The following is a 17,672-nucleotide window of genomic DNA, read 5'->3' as shown; positions in this document are numbered from 1 at the left end:
GTTGTAGTCTCTACTGTGTTTCTTATTCCGCTCACAGTCGACATGAATGTTGTTTTTGGGGATTAAAGATTGAGGGAAAAGTGAGCAATTTTCCAACTGGTTAAATGCTGCTTTGATACACTTGTCAATCAGGCTTTTGAAAAAAATAAAAAAAAGAATCTCAAGGCTTTGATTCACCGAGGGAAATCACAGTTCCTAAATCAAAATCTTCCTTTACTTTTCTGAGAGTGCCGGGCTCATGATTTTCTTCAAACTTCACTTGAGCACCACTTTGTCACAACTGTAAGTTTGAAACACAATTTCTATTTCATGCATTTTTTAAATGTATTTATTCTGATGACATTTTGCAGAATCCGTCACACGTTACTGTGGTCGACAAAATCAATGCCCTTTTGTGTTTCTGTCATTGAATTGACTGACTGATGGCGTGATCTACAGGTCAAGTGGAAAGCTTCCATCGTCATGTTTTGGCCAAACACCGCTGCTATTTTGGAAGTCGAATGACAAACTGACAGTATTATTGATGTGGAAAATGTCAAGCTTGTGTTTCTGTTTTATTTATAGAACCTTGTTTATGCTGAAAGACTGACCTTTTCTATATGTCAAAAAATATTCAGAGGGTCTAAGCTGTTTATAGATGGTGATACACTCCGGGTTTATTTGGCATGTGACTGTCAGAAAGTTGAGCAAATCGGATGCTTTTTTTTGTTTTTAAAGAGTAAAGAGCAAATAAATGCCCTATTCTTTTCGAGTTTTCTTTGGTTTGTTGTTTGACTGTTGATAGCAAAATCTGCAGTTTCCCAGTGGGAGGACACAAACCCACACCATAAACACACAAATGTAATCCAGTGTAGAAAAGGTGTTTAAAGATCTTGCAGGCCATATTAAAAGTCTTGCTGAGCCAGAGTTTAAAACATGTTGTTTCAATTCAAAGATGCACTGACAATCCAGCAGTAAGAGGAAACATATTTTCTTGATTTCTGATTTGATTTTAGTCAACCCATTAGAATCAAAGTCAATGGAAGTGAAGCAGTGTAACACAGCTAGGGCTGGTACTGCATCACCATGCCTGACAGCATCCATGTAGAATTAACAGTTGCACCCAGTAAACCTCACTGTTGAAACAACCGGAAGATCGCCGAGTTCAGCAGCTCCTGTCATTAGTCAAATTGCACGAAACCGAGGTTTGTCATCCTCCCACGTTTAGTAATTTGCCAGACTTCTCTTTTAAATTATTAGCATAATATAACAAGCTCATTTCTCCAGCTTTCAGGGGCTCTGTATTTTTTTTAGATGAATGAAATGTTAAGCGTGTGCAGCACATTTTCTGGGTCTTTGACAAATGAGCTGGTGTAGAAGCTGAACCGAAAGTAAAAAAGTTGTTCAGGCCAAAGGTTGTTTTTTTGAAAGTTTGGCTTTGTAGCTGATGTCAAAAAGTTTCACTTTATTTTTGTTCTGCTTTATTTAATTATTATTGCATATCAAAGACACAAAGAGCAGATATTCTCACATTCACTTTAATAACAAAAACATTATTAAAAGTTGCTCAAAACTTCAGATCAGATCCTTATACGAACAACTGCCATATACTGCATAATATCTTGACTCAAACTTTCTTTTTTTAACTCTCTTTCAAAAGTATTTTTGGAATTCATTTATTTGTTAACATATGTTGATAACTAAAATCATAATTAAACTTTAGGGATTACCCAAATTGACTTGGTATACCAGTATAATACCTATAATATCTAGGCAGAAACAGCTAAAACATAAGTTCACTCAACAAAACATCACATGACTAATGTCCACTTTATTGACCGACGGCTATTATTTTCAGCATTCAGAATCTGTGACATTCCGCTCGATGAGTGACTTGAATTATGCATGCAACGTTTGGATTGGTCAAAAGGAAACGGCTCTCTATGCGTGGCTATAGAAATTGTGAAGCTACTTTGATGTCGGCCATCGCTGATGGTTCTCCTTGTTGGGGGAAAACCGGTGGTGTGCCCACGTCCATCGGGCTCATGGTCACTCTCACACAATCGCAGCGAGAGCGAACCGTCTAATGAGCGTCCGTGCAAAGACAAGCCGCACAGCAAGCATTTCACTCGCATGGAAATGCAATTGAAGATGCTGACGAGTCGCCGGACACACGCTAACACTGTGCCTTCTGTGGGAAGGTTCACTGGTCATGACAGAGTATTTAGCTCAACGTTGACATGACTTTTTGTATGGTCAAGAACTTGAATTTGACAATATACATTTTATATTTTTATGAATTTACAATATACAATGGTTTTACTGTTTTTTTCTTTAATTTAAATTAAACCAAAGTCATCATATAATTTATTTTTAATACATTAATATATTTTAGAATTAATTCCTATTTTAATGTGTTTCTTTAAACAAAGTTTTTACTTATCAAAACTAGACATGATTTATGATTGTGCTGACATAAATGGGTGGCGGAGGGCAAAGTATGTAGCTTGAATATGTCATAATTGATTTACCTTTTTCCTTGCAAAGACAAGGTTCCAAGCAACTAGTCAAGATTGATCATCCTTATTTACCTAATACTGGTCAATAAATAATCCAAACAGGGGCACATGAATGCAAATAAAAAGTAAGACAAAAAACATTTTAAGACTTGTCAATTGCCAAAAATCTGTTTTTGAAGCACTATAGTTAGGCTTACGTTCAACTCTTTAAACCTTGTCTTGTTTGCATTAAAGCGTAAAAGATAAACCCTGAATTTGACCCTGTCTCAAAGTTCACGCGAGGGACAATTCTGTTTTTTGATCTATTCATAGACACTATTAATCACAACACAAACCTTCTACCTTCTCCATTATTTTCCTCGTCCGCAAACATATTCACAAGTTCATTTGGAAGACAAAGACCATTCATTCGGTTGTAGGCAATGATTTAATGGGGCCCCTAATCGCCTTTGTTTACAGCAGGTGGCCTTGCACCAAAACTAAGCTGAGTCAGAGTTCAAACTGTGAAGCAAAATCCTTTTTATAGATAGATAGAACTTTATTGATGTGGACGATGATTCAGCAGATTCAGGATTGATCTATAGCTTCCCTTTAAAGTATATTTAAACACCGGGTATGTCGAACTCAATCACACAAGGGGCCAATGTTTTCTTTCCTTCTATCTCAGTTTTACTTTTATTGGAAGACATGCCATGTCTAGATATACATTTATACTAGAGAAGTTTCCTCCCCAGTTTTAAAACATTTGAATATATAAAAAATCTGACCAAAGTCTTCTCAGCAGAGTGGTTAGAGGGGGAGATTTAAATGGCATTAAGGGCAATGACGTTATGGCTAGTTCGGTTGCAGTGACCTATTCAAAGCAGCCTTTTGCTGACGGAAGATCAACTTCAGAATTAAATATAAAAAGTGAATATAAAGAGTTGTTATTTTACTAACTACTAACTTTACTAACTTGAGCCAAAGAAAAATGTCCAAAACAACGTGGGTCAAATTAGTTTTTTCTTCCTTAGCCATTCTTTCAGAAAAGTATTTTACATTGTTTAAATCTTTATTCTGGATTAATTTATTTTCCATCTTTTCAATTGCTCGCCCATTTAACTCATTGTATGAAGCTTGTGTCGAGCCCTGGATTCAAACAATACTGATGTATTACCCAGAAGTCACAAACAGATTTTCTCTGCCACTTTAACGTATTATTCTTATCCTACTTTCATCAATGGAAAGCTTCAACTTTAGTGCAGTAATGAGTGAGAAAAGTGTTTTCCAACGACGAACGCTCGCCTAATATCGTCGATTCATTGTGAACAGGCAGGGCAAGCGGAGGCAGCCTTTATTGTGATTGACTAGAACTTGATGAAACGGCCTTCGACAATCTCTCGGTCAATGGCTGTAATTATGGCACATTGAGTCATGACCTTAATAGACGGATTCGTGTGAGATCACTGCTGTGTGGAAGACTGCACCTTTTCTTCCCTGGCTGCTTCATTAGTTTGACTCACATCCTGGCTTTTCATAACACATGTGTCATTTTACTGTCATTCCAGCACAGAGTGCCCAGAAATAAGCTCTGATCTAAATCGGTCCCGCAATTGTTGCACTTTCACTGCAGTTTTTGATGAAAGGAAATGTTTAGACATCAGGGGAGCTACGGAAATGGATGATAGCCATTTTCTTCAGTCATAGTGTGAAAAGTTGTTGCCATATTTTATTTATATTTGCAGAGTGCTTTGCATTTGCATCATCCAATGTTATTTGCAAACAGATTGATTAGCTTTCTATTTATTACATCTTTAAGTAATGACAAACATGAGTGCGTATCAAAATGTTTTTAGAAAGTTATTTAAACGTAATCTCACTTTCAGATATAATATACTCTATGTAAGACTTAAGAATAGTCCAAGCACAGTACGTAATTTAAAAAAAATGGTAAAAGGCTCTTAGGTAAGAGCCTTTTACCATTTTTTTTAAATTGAAGCACTTTTAAGGGTGTGTATTGGCAAGAACTTGGTGGTACAATATGTCATACAATACAGGGACTGCTTTTTTAAGTTTTGAAACCAAAATATGTCTAAACTCCAGCTTTAAAAGCTGCTGCAGTTGACTGTATCCTCTCATACCGAGTTATTGCCGGGATCTTGCATGATTTCATTGTTCCTGCAAGATGAAGAAATCACTACTAGGGGCTATAAGTTAAATGGCAACACAAATTTAAAAAATACTGTGAATATTGGTAAACTATAATTCTACAAAAAAAAATCTTTAGTTTTTATTTAAAAATAAATCATATTGTATTAAAACGTTATTGAAAGGTTAACCACAAAATTACTATGATGACAATAAAATATAATTGAAATAACAAAAAAAAAAAAAAAAATTGAAGCAATACACTTTTCTGGGTAAAAAGATTATATAGTGCTTTTGAATAACTATACTTATTCAGTACCGAAACATTAAGTAAGTAAGTAAGTCATTTATTTTATAGAGCGCTTTTCCAGACCAGGGTCACAAAGCGCTTAAACAATCAAAACAATATTCAAAAAAATATATACTAAATATATAAAATAAATAAATTAAGTCACCATTCACCCATTTACTCTCAAATAACTTACAGACAAAAACGTGATTCGAGCATGGAATTTAACCGCGGACCCATCTAAGATCTGAGCTCAATCCTCCATGAAAGCAAAATGATCTGTCAATAAATGAAATTGTCTAAATAATTCCCACCTTTAACTTGATGATAACATTCTTGCATCAGCCTCATGGAAATATCTCTTGCCTCCCCCTGAGAGTCAACTCCTTGGTTGGCAAGGCTTCCCTCCTGTGAGATCCCACAACCTGCGTACTAACTTGTTCTCTGGTGGCTGTTGCTGCATGAGTTGGCCCCTGATCTCATGTCGCTATCCTCTGAGGAGTCTCCTGAGGGTTCTGGAGACATTAGGTAACCTCACATCGAGACTGAAATGATCCTTCCTTCAGAGACATTAGTGTTAGTCTGGGCTTCCTTCTCAGCTGTAATGATGGCCTGCATGCACCTGTAACAAAATACAGTTTATTTGCGGGTATTGGATTGTTAATAATTAACTTTAGATGTACGACGGACCCCTAATGGGGTCCATCAGATTATAGTATTCAATAGACTCAACCTATAATCAGATTCCTGCATCTGAAGCTGCCATTTAAACAACGTGTGATTGTTACGCAGTACGTCCCACTCACACTTTCTGCAACACCCACACTGGTTCATACATCATGTAAACAAGATCCCAGTTTGTTACTATCTTATCCTCAACCTGCTACACACTGCACCCACACATGCCATATACGTACCCCCCCCCCAACCCCCCCTACATTCCTGCATTTGCAACAGTCAAAAACCTCGTTTTTTTCCCAACCTAATTACCAGTTCTAGGCTTTGCGCTTCCTCTACGAGGCTCCATATTAGAAACCAAATCTTATAATTAACCCATCCTCCCAGATGATAGTAATGGCAGTACTCTGCCTTGTCAGTGGAACGCTGACAGCTGTGTCACTTTAGTTCAGCCCTTTCCAGTCCTGCCCTCCCTCATATCCAGCAGTTTTAGGAAAGATGAGCCGGCTAATGGACTCTTTTATCCTTGATTTGTTGCAGACAGATTGACCGAAGAGGCTTTAAGTAAGTTATGTTTTTTTTTTGTTCAACGTGTTGGTGAACACGGTGTTTCTTCGTTAGAATAAATCTATCTTAATTCTTTTACTGCAACAAACAAGCCCCCATCATGTATGCGCTTATTGACTAGCATCAAGTCAGCATTGTCCACCTTAACCTAATCCTCTACATCGTCCCTAGAAACAACCATTAATATGTTACATTAAATTAAATTTGCAGAAATAGTGACCATTAGATATTCACTATTCAGATATGTTTTTCCTCACCTTTTCATCTTTCCAAAACTGTCAATAATATTTTCCACATCCATACACAGTGTATACACTCTCAAAAACCTACATCATTTTAACAACATGACTTTCTTAATGAAAACTCAACCCGTAAAATATTGTACAGCTCCTCTGATCATGCTGCCTCCCCACCCTTTTCTGCAACTTTTTTGGCCTCCATTTTATATATACTAAACTAAATATCAATTTATTTATTAACAGCGTGAGCTAGCGTGTCTGCTATTTGACGTTGGTTGTGGTCTATAACAACTTTAGTGCATCAGTTTCCAAATAAAGATAGAAACTACAGAATGTCTCATTGTTGAATAGTACAGTCGGCATTTTTAATCTATATTTAAATATGCAGTACCAAATGGAAAAATCAAATAAACGGCGAGGCAGCAGAAAGCGAATAACAATATAGGGGACTACTGTATGTCATATGTCAGAATTTGGAAATGTACACCATTTTTAATACAAGGTATCACAGTACACAAATATTGCATCTATAATTTCTGCTCCTTTCAGTAATTGTCTGCCTTACTGTATTCTCTCCTTTCACTCTCTTTTCACATTTTTTAATTATCAAATATATTATTTTGATATCCTTGGGCAACAGTATTTCAGCTTGTATTGTAATTATAGATATATTTTTTATTAATATTTTTTCTTTAACCACAATGACAAATATAGTTTTTGTCTAAAAATTGTTAAGTTGTCATGGAAACTAAAAAAACAAAACGGTGATTGAAGTGATTGTAAAACAAAATCACACTTAATTATTTCTTCTTATAACCTCATGTTTCAGATCATTTTGGCAAATAATAGGCTTTAAAAAAAAAGTACCAATGTGAAAAAAGTCCCATTAGTCACAGATAAATCGTATTAATCAGGATTTTACAAATAAGTGTGATTGATTGATTGATCAGTGTGTGCGAACATGTTTAAGCTTTTATCTGTGGTTACATAGAAAGGGAGATTTTGATGTGTTTGTATGGCCATGTGTGAGAAAGACACCCCCATGTTGACAGACTTCAGCATTATTAAGTGGATTAAAAAATTACATACTTAGAACAATCTTGCCTTCCTAAGCCATATAAACTGCACGAAGCTTAGCCGGCCTTCAGATCGCTGCCCCGTTGAGGGGAGTTTCTTTTTGTGGATCAGCACAAGTGAAGTAGCTTGTTGACATCAGATGGCATGGCAACTAAGAATCCACTCACAGGCTCAGCAGTGAGGCTCAAACAAACTTGTGCTGGGCACGCAGAGAAGGGGAAAAACAAATAAACTAAGCCCAAAGTAAGTCTCCTCACAGTTGGCATGTCCCTCATAGACGTTGGGCTGCAGCATTATTGATGCAAATACTTCAGGCTGATCAAATATGCCATCTTCGTGTTTCCTGAAGTATCAAGTGAAAAGACGTGGTGAAGTATCGAGTTGAAAAACATTTGTGGGAGATATTCCTTTTTTTTTAGGCACTCGAAAATTGAATAAAGATGACGCAAAAAGAAGTCGGAAACCCACTGTGAGGGATAATAACAATCATAATGACAGCGCAATCCACTCAGGATCAGCTCACGTATAAATCCATGTAAAACTTGTGCTTCAATCTAAGTGACTGAGTGTTATTAACTATAATCCTCCAGCCTGATTTGTGCACTGACACACACACTCGCACACACACACTTTTTCTTATATAATTGTCGGCCATTGTCTCAGTGACGACGGCCTTTTAGATCCTGGTACACGACAGATGGGGTCTCGCTCTTTCACTCTCTCTCCATCTTTACTATCTTTATACATATCTATATATATATATACAGAATACAATTGATGAAAGGAGATGTAATTATGGAAATAATCCTGATCTAATGTGTATTAAACACAGTAAATATTAATGTGAAATTGAACATATTTTAATGTCCAGCAGAGATATTTTCTCCCCTACAAACCCCATTTCAATTTTCAAATAAAAACATATGAATGTAACAGTATTGTTAAATAAACATACAAACAAATGAACAAACGGACACATAAAAACCAGGAAAATAACAGTAAGTGCTTTAAATGCAATGATCAAGACATATTGGGGGAGAAAAAAACAACCGGAAAATTTAGTGTATCTGTATCAGAAACTTTTATTGCATTATTATGAGAAAATTCTATATATTCCATATATTATATATTGTAAATTGACTAGGATTTAACACTGATCATTTATTTAAAGCTACGAAAGTCATTTATTTGGAGTGAAAGTGAAAAAAATGGAATGACGATGTAAAATGAAACGAATAAAGCTTGTGTAATAGTATAATAATTTAATGTTATCCATGTAAAAAATGCAAAAACCACCATTAAATATCAATCAAAAATCCGAAAGTATCACTATGTTGTCTACGTTGTCTTTTCCATATCATTATTGATTTTTTTTTTTTCATCCTTGCAATAATCCCAAATTGTAACTGCCAGATAACGCAGTAGGAACAAGAGTAATATCCTTTCAATATAAATTCTCTTGTGCAGGAACAACGAGAATCTTTTATGACACTTTCAGTCTCCTCTTCACTGTGCTAGAGGTTTTTACCACATAAGCACTCGCTGATTTATAGACGACTTTCATGAGCTTTAATTAGCATTTTAAGGAGATAACACAGAGCCGAGTGTGTTATCGAGGGTGAGCTCCATAATTTATTTTTAAGCGGGCGAAAAGAAAACCTCTCCTCCCACTAAATCTGGTGTAGCACCTCCGTCCAGGAGCGCTGCCAAGAGTAACGTTGAGCTGCACATTCACGGTGCAGAGAGCAGAGAGAGCAAACTGTGGGAAGGTACAGCATTGACGTCAGAAGGAGCCACATGTGAGACATTCCTTCCTAATTACTGGAGCTGCACGTGCTTATTGTATAAAAGCTGTTAAAAGGTACTGCTTTATCCATATTCCTGTTGAACCAGCCCTGTTGTCGTACACCCTTAACTGATTCCCCGCAACATTTGCAGCGCCACGATCTGCTTTATCACGTTTTTTTTTCTCCAGCTGCCAACATTTATGCTGTGTTTTGACATGTTTAATGCTGAGTTTGAGTTGAGATCCTGCTTCTGAAAACATAGTAGCTCGAAATCCAAGATGATTTTCTCACAATGGTGTCTGGATTCTTTGCAGCTTCATAAAATAATGCTTGTTCTTGTGATGTTTACTAAAACATGTGCACTAATACGCATCTTGATGCTTAAATATTCAATTGAGATTTGTTTTGGCTCTTGTTAGAAGCAAGCATTTTACAAAAATAGCTAAGAACCATAGATTGTATATATAACAGAGGGGGTTTCTAAAAGGTCAAGAGTCTGCTGCTGATCCACAGTTTTAAGGCCAATCTTTCTTTTGTTCATTCAATCAAATTTTTCATGTGGAATCTAACATTTTATCGATTGATCTTTGTCTTTTGGTATTTTATTGCATCCATTTAAGTACAATTAGAAGCAATGTTTTTGAACGTCCAGCTGATTGGACCATCTCCCACAAGTTAGAAAATGAACCAAATTCCCTTGTTCTGCTAAGACTTAATGGGAAATGCCAGCTGTCCATTACAAACAAACAACTGGTTTTTGAAGATCCTGAAATGATTTGTGAAATGAATATCGTCACCAGGGAGGGATATGTTGATGCTCAAACGCTGGTTAGGAAGTAGTATTATGAATTGAAAGAGATTTAGATCCTGTCAATACTGTTTTATTTTGGAAGTTCACTGGAAAGGCTTAACTTGTTGGAATAAAACCAATATAACCAATATCCCATCTGATAAAGCCCATCAATATCAGTGAAGTGATGCAAATCTAAAGAACGACCTATTTTGTGTGGGTAAGCTTAAAGCAGCCGAAAGTATTTAAACAGGTTAAGGTCAGTAATGCAATGTGTAGCAGAGCCTTTACAGTCTATGAGTTAACCCACCATGAAAAAAAACTAATGTTCTCCAGTCAACCAAGCCTCCTTACAAAACAATTTTGTAACCAGGATGTAAAACGTTTTTTTAAATGCATTATTTTTTTGGTTTGGTGTGTATAGGGTTGGGTATGAATCAAAACTTTCAATACCTGTACTAATACTGAAAACTTAACTCCAGTTTCTGAGCGATACTTTTTTGATACAATTTTGTAAGATCGTCTCTAACAATTGTTTAGTCATGTTTTCTATTCCTTTTTAATGTAATACTAAGAAATCTAAAGTGTAGTAATCTTTTTAATCTGGGTACTGAAACTTGGCAACAAAACACAAAGCATGTTTCTATACTTGGTACCACAGTAACACTTCTGTCAGCTGTGTACCTTTTTTGGGCATTTTCTGCATTGGCTTTACTCTTTAAAACTAGATTTTGCCCCATGGTTGGAACATAGTTCTTTTGAACACAAAAATGATCATTCTATATAATAAAATAAATTAACAAAAATTGACTAGCATCTTGATACTGTACATCAGGGAGTTTACATTCATGTATCTCAGATCACAAGACCTCAACAGGATATACTTTAAATCCACATTGTCAAACAAATAAGTTTAGTACATAGTATTCTTGCACAATAAACCACCTCAATATTGTCACACCAAATACTGACCATGAAGATGTATACACCTTTACTTTGACATAACACTGACTTGTTGAGAGTGAATTTTGTGAATTGTGCTTCTTAGTTTTTAAAGTTTACATAATAAACACATGAAAGGTAGAGGTACAGTAAAATCATCACAGACATTTTCGCACCATTTACTGATACTTAAAGATAAAGATAACTCGATAATCTTTTGAGAGAAAAGTCATGTCGAAATGCCTGTAAAAACCACGTCAACAACGCATTTTTAAAATCTTTAGAAACAAACTCCTCACTTACACAAGTTGTAGAAAAGGAAAATGAACAGGTCGAAAAACCACCTCTGCCTTAATAAGCAAAGAAAATATCTTTATTTAGTTCTAGTACCTGTTGTAAAGGTATATATGTAATTACAATCTTAATAAATTAAATAACTTAATTGACTCAAGCCTGACTTGGGTGCTTATAAATAATGTCTTACATAATGTAATGGAAATATTAAATAATAGTGTGTTGAACTAAGCAGTCCATTAAAATGTGTGATTCAAATGTTTCCTGACATTCTCCCTCTGTGTTGATGAACATGAAAATCATTTCCTCCAAACTGTTGTCTGAGGCCTGCACGTGACTCATCATGACTGGACTTGAAGGGTATCACACCCGCTGTTCTTGTGAAAATCTCCAAAGGTGTTATTTACTTAAATGACTTCCTGACTGTTTCATTCTGTCTAATATGCAGGATCTCCTGAGCTCTGCACATTTTCACACAGCGACCTTTGCTTGTACAATCTCAGATAAAAACGTGCGATGCGATGGGAAACGTTGTCAGGTATTCACGGGAACACATCGCAGACTCGGTTCTCATCTCTTCACTTTTTGTGTTCCCAGCAGGGGAGACACTCCTGCCCGACTTGTGTTACTTTGTATATTTTGCACTTAATATTGTGAGACCACTTAGTAAGATTCCAGCATGTGATGACCACATGCGTCTCGCTTCCCACAAAAAACACAGAGGTCTTTCTCTGCATGCTCTGACCCTCTGTGGATGTTATGGTTCGGTTTGGGAAAAATTAAACGGTGAAAAGACATTTGAACACACACACTTTGCCATCACAACAATCCTAAGACCTAACCTTGTGCCGCATCTCATTGTTCGCTTCCGCTATGATGCTCAGAAGAACCTGTACTGTCTAAATAAGTGGATAAAAGTAAAGTGCATTTGGGCAGTTTTCAAACATGGTTGCCAGGTGAGCCATTGGTGACCAACTGGCCTTAATCTAACCCTTAAACCCTTACCCTAACCTCTTACCACTCACCTTAATCCTAACCCACGTTGGGCCATAAGTGGCAAAAATACCTCTAACCCTAACATATAACCTCAACCCTAACCCAAACCCCTCAACAGCCTAATCCTAACCCTATCGCCCGTGGCCCATTAGCGGTAGAATGCCCTTAACCTAACCTTAAACTCTATAGCCCCTAACCGTAGACCTAACCTAAACCCTAATCTTATCACAATCACTTGGTAAGCCATTGGTGGCAAAATGCTCAATACACCTAATGCAACCTAAAAACACTAACTCACTGACCCCTTACCCTAACCCTGACCCAAACCATATCCCCTTACCACCTACCCTAATCCTTACTCTTTTGCCTGCTGGGTACACATTCCAGACTGTTTAGTCTGAATGAGGTTGTGAATGAAAAATGGCAGATAATCCCATCAAACCATGATGGCCGACATGGCAAGAAAATGAAAAATTTGACAAGGGTAATGATGAACAAGCAAACATCGTAAAAAAAAACAGAACCAACATGGTTTTCTGTCATGTGTCTAAACGTTGAATTTAATCAAACAGTTGAGCCAGTTCTTTTAAAACAGTTGGTATCACAAGGATATTAAAGAGAGCAGTATTGCTGGTTTAATACTCAATGTTTAAATTTGATAAATGAGCTACATTGTAACATCATCAGAACATCTCTGTTTCTGTAGCTTTCGTGACAAATAAATGAACAAACACAGTTTTCACAATCACGAATCCCCTAGTGGTGTGAGTCAGATGAGCTATTTAGACGTGACAGAAGGTGACTCCTGTGCAGACAGGCTGGCATCTCTGGCGAAGTGGAGGTTGGCAGCTTGCGAGGGCTTTCAACAGACCGGCTAGTTTGAGCCATAGATGTCACCGAGTTGCAAGCGGCAGACAACTGTTCCCGAGCGCGGCCAACAACAATGGTAATATGCAGGTGTGGTTTTTTGTAAACAAGTCTGTTCAAATGTTTTAACAAATTCTGTGCTTAACTGGACCCGCCCTACCAGGTGTATTGTCCTGGAGCCAGTTTTGCTTTTGACTTCCTATTGCTTTACTGGTTCTGTACACCGTATCACAATGATTATTGTTTTGAATTTGGGTACTTGATGGGATCAGTATGTACTTTTGGAGGCCATGACTCTCCTGGTTGGCTCTATATTATACTTGCATGCTTATTTTTATAACTGAATTGTGACCGTAATACACTATAGGGAAGCATTTTATTGTCTCTCTGCATTAAACAACCATTTGTTCATCATCCTAATGTTAAACTTCTATATAAAGTAGTTAAACATTCTCATAATACACAGCAAATGGCAAATATGTAAGTGAATTTTTAATCTTTTGGCCTTTTTTTGGAAGTTGAAAAAAAACATTCAGGCCACTTGAGTACTTTTCTATTATCAGAATCATCTTGAAATAACGTGATACTGACTTTACTCTCAAATAGTGTGGAGAACCATACTCTGTCATGTTGCTCATATTCATCAGGTTAAAGTATGTCTCAGTAGTTGTCAAAACTAGTATTTGAAATTGGATTTACCACAGTTATTTTTGTTTAAATAAACGATTCATACAGATCTTGGTATGTATCTTTTAAGTACTTTTCTCCTGTCTTTAATTCTCAAACTAAGTGTTGCCTGTTTTCGTTGGTAATACGTATTGTGTAGATTTAAGCAACACTCATTTGAGGTGTTGTCCGGAAAAGAAACTCATAAATTCATGTTTTTTATGTCTTAGATATGCATTATTAATTTGGCCCCTCCTCCCATCATCATGTTTTAATCATAGCAAAGTCTGGCTAGGCTGGAAATAGCGCCTAGCAACCCACAAAAACAAAATGTCCGCTGTTTGCGTGTACATCATGTGTTGCCGCTCATTCATGTGTGACACGGCACATGGTCTCCTTACTTTTTCTTCTTCCACACTTGATTTTTGTTTTCTACGGTTCTCCATTTTCTTCAACTTAACACGAGAAACATTTCCAGTTAGAAAAGTGCGTCTGTGTTTAATTATAACTTCTTTACAAGCGTGAAATAATCAGTGGCGGCTTTGTGGTCCATTTCCACATCAAGTAAAAGTAGGATTGGCAAAACTGTCGGCACTAATTGATGAATCAAATGTGTGTTAGTGGTGGACGACATTATTGTTGTTTTTTTACAAAAGGGATGGCAACTTTAAATGTGAACCACATCATTAAAACACACAATGTTGAAGTTTGAACACCACTAGGCTCCGACTCATTTCCTCGTTACTGAGTCAAAGTCAACAGAGAAATCGAAACGATGTGTAGGTTTGAACATTTTTCATTAGTTGCAATGTTTAGATGAATAGAAAATTCCTTTGGGAAATTATGGCCAACCTCCTGAATCGAAGATAGTAGATCTTCTCCACTGGCTCAACACTCTTATCGGTTAAAAAAGTGAATATTAATTTGAAATTTAGGCTTTGTTATTAAATAATACATGGTTTTATTGATCCTAAAATTGTGTTTTTACATATCTAGTAACACCTGATCCTTATTAGTTGGAAGAAACGAGAAAGAAACGCAGCTTGATCTTGTCTAGTGGTCTGTGTTAACTCACTACCAAGCTGTTCTACTCCAAATCTGGCCGGATTTCAACTACCCACTGCATCTCCTTTGGTTACACAGGAACATGCATAATTATCAGGAAAAAAAGAGCTCAAGAACATAGTATACTCGGGACTTTTTAAGTTCCTCAGATGAGGATCAGTTTTACAAAAATAAAAACACATGTTGAGCAAAAGCCACATAACTATTTAAGAGCATACGGTCAAACATGAAGTCATTAAATACATTTTTACAAGAAATATTATGTGATGTCATGATACTGTAGAACTGTGCTGGTGAGTAAACGTCATGTTGCTTCTTGTTAAAATCTAAATGCAATATTTCTTCTATCACAGGGGTTTTAACCAACAAGACGCCCTTTGAAGTTTTGCAACCTGCTACACTCAACTACTTTGGTAAGATTCACCACCATTGTTTGTTTTTGTCACGTATGTTACATCTTTTCTTGCTTGGGTTGTCACATATTTCCTTCTTTTAGGTGAATAAATAACAATCATATTTACATTTAAATATTAAATCTGGACATGCACAGAGCAGATGCATGGGTGATTATATTCAAAATGTATTATTTTTCCTTAAATGTGGAATTGAAACCCGTTTGTGCTTTAAAAACTGTCCTGGTCTGTAACCTGTATTAGTAGATTCACACTTTAATATGTGGAAGTTCATAATTTTCTTCTCACTTCCTACCAGTTAATCATTTCAATAATTGGCCAACATGCGACTGTATTTTTAAAACCTTCTTTAATACGTTATAAAATACAATTTACATGATTAGGACGACTAAAAACGTTCTACTTTTTATGATACTTGGATGTTGGTACAAATGATGGTGATAATTATATTAAAAAACATTTTGATGTATGTATTTTTACTTAAAAGGAACGCCACCTGTATATTTAGTCAATTTCTAATGTAGCCATTAGCACCCTCTTCCTTAATTAGAGAGTTTGAATTCTGGGATCTTGACTTTCCAGCCTTTTTTCAACCCAGACGTTTGATAACACTTTTTTTGATATATGTCCAGCTTGTTTGATAACCCTTTTAATCGTCACCAAAAGTCAGATAAAAAAAGTGTCGACTCAGCAGAGGATTTAGCGGTACCTGGGCTACATAACCGGACTGACTTATTGCTCAGCAATAATCCTCTCCGTCAGTAGCCGGCGCGCCGTGGACCTGCTGTTTACCCGAGAGAACACGGCAATTACCGCGTGTTGACCTCACACGTTGTTTTTAGTACACAGTGCTGCATGTTTGCGTGAAGCCGCTCCTGCGAGTGTTAATCAATGTAAAACAAGACATTCCGTCAGAGCTCCTCGCTGGTGTTGACAGGAGCGTCGCAGGATCATGTCGCATCACCCCGGAGCCGACCCACATGGGGTATGTTTGGACAATGTGGTGCGAGGAAGCGCTGATTCAGCGGTGACGACAGTAATGCGGTCGACGGGATTTGCAGCCGTAAACTCTTCATAGCAGGTTTTACTTCTCGTGCGTCGGTTACAAATACGCATGCAAACACGGGGTGACACCGTGAGTTGTTAGTTTTAAACATCACTGTCATCATGTTAGCGTTAGCACACTCGTGTTTTCAAGGAACACTAGTCATTATTTTAAGTCTCTTCCCCACATTCTTACAAGTTGTATCTAGGCTTTTATTTTAGGTAGTGGAGCATTATTTTTGTTTCTTTGATGTAGATTATGTGTGGTAAAACAAAAAGATAATTAATAAAAGTAAGAGAAATATATATTTTTTTGTCAAAAATATTAAAAAAATATTGTGAAGTTAGAACAGCATATAAGAGCAATTCAATGTTTTTAGCTCAAACCTGACAATACTATTATATTACTTTTACTATATTTGATAAATGGAATAATGAAAAATAAAAGATAATGTTATGAGAGGGAATCAAAAAATCTTATTAAGTGATAAGAGGCTATCTGAAATAATAGTTTAAGGGGTTATTTAAAAAAAAACAGAAAAAAAACCTCTGTGAAACCCATTTTAAGAACAATGATACATTAGACGAAGTAATTTTTTTTTTATAATAATACAAATTAAGTTTATTTATTTGAATAAACAAAATAATTAGTAATAAATAAAAAAAGTTTCCAGTAAAATACATTGTTTAGGGACAAGGTTGACAATACTGTGATGTTTTTTACATAATATTTGACAACAAAGTCCACGACATTATTAGATAATTATGTGTGAAAAGAAATACCTTAGGTAAATGATATAAAGTTATCAAAATAATAGTTTGAGAGGTAAAAAAAAGTTATCTTCTAGTTCATTCTTAAAAATGAACAAAAGAAATCTGTGAAAAGATTTTTTGGAACAATAATGCACAACACTAAATCAAAAATATAATTTATTTACAGCAGAATGATTAATTAAAATATGTAATTACAAAAATATAATAAAACATAATTTCTTCACTTTAATTAATAACTTTTTTGACGGTAGAAAATAAATAACAGAGAGTTTCTTTAAAAAGTCCAAAAGCCGTTGAAGTTGCTGCCAGTCGGCTTTGGTATTGAAGGCATAAAACACCATTCTCTTTCATCATTTAATTTGAATGAGCAGTACAATTAAAAATATATCACTTTTTTTTTTCCCCCCCAAGTGTTAACATTCATTAACTGTAACAAAAACGATTCTTGTGTTCAAGTCTGTCCAAAGCTGTAAAGCACAGCAGCCAGCAACAGCTGTGGCGGCCGATGTCGACCTCCGAGCCGCTCCTCCGTGTTCGCGAGCGCTTCTCCTTTGTTATT

The 17,672-nt window shown here is 36.2% G+C and overlaps 1 protein-coding gene across 2 annotated transcripts in view; it reads left to right on the top strand.

The window, feature by feature from the left end:
- hdac4 (histone deacetylase 4) overlaps nucleotides 1-17,672 on the top strand; it is a 122,483-nt gene that overhangs the window by 17,503 nt on the left and 87,308 nt on the right. For both annotated transcript variants that reach the window (XM_087803854.1, XM_087803853.1), the window contains exon 3: nucleotides 15,236-15,295. In XM_087803854.1, the coding sequence (XP_087659980.1) occupies nucleotides 15,236-15,295 (60 nt within the window). The remainder of the gene's footprint in view (nucleotides 1-15,235; nucleotides 15,296-17,672) is intronic.

Source organism: Callionymus lyra, chromosome 12 (assembly GCF_982586985.1).
Source record: "Callionymus lyra chromosome 12, fCalLyr1.hap1.1, whole genome shotgun sequence".
NCBI lineage: Eukaryota > Metazoa > Chordata > Actinopteri > Syngnathiformes > Callionymidae > Callionymus > Callionymus lyra.
This window is presented reverse-complemented; position numbering and strand designations above follow the sequence as displayed.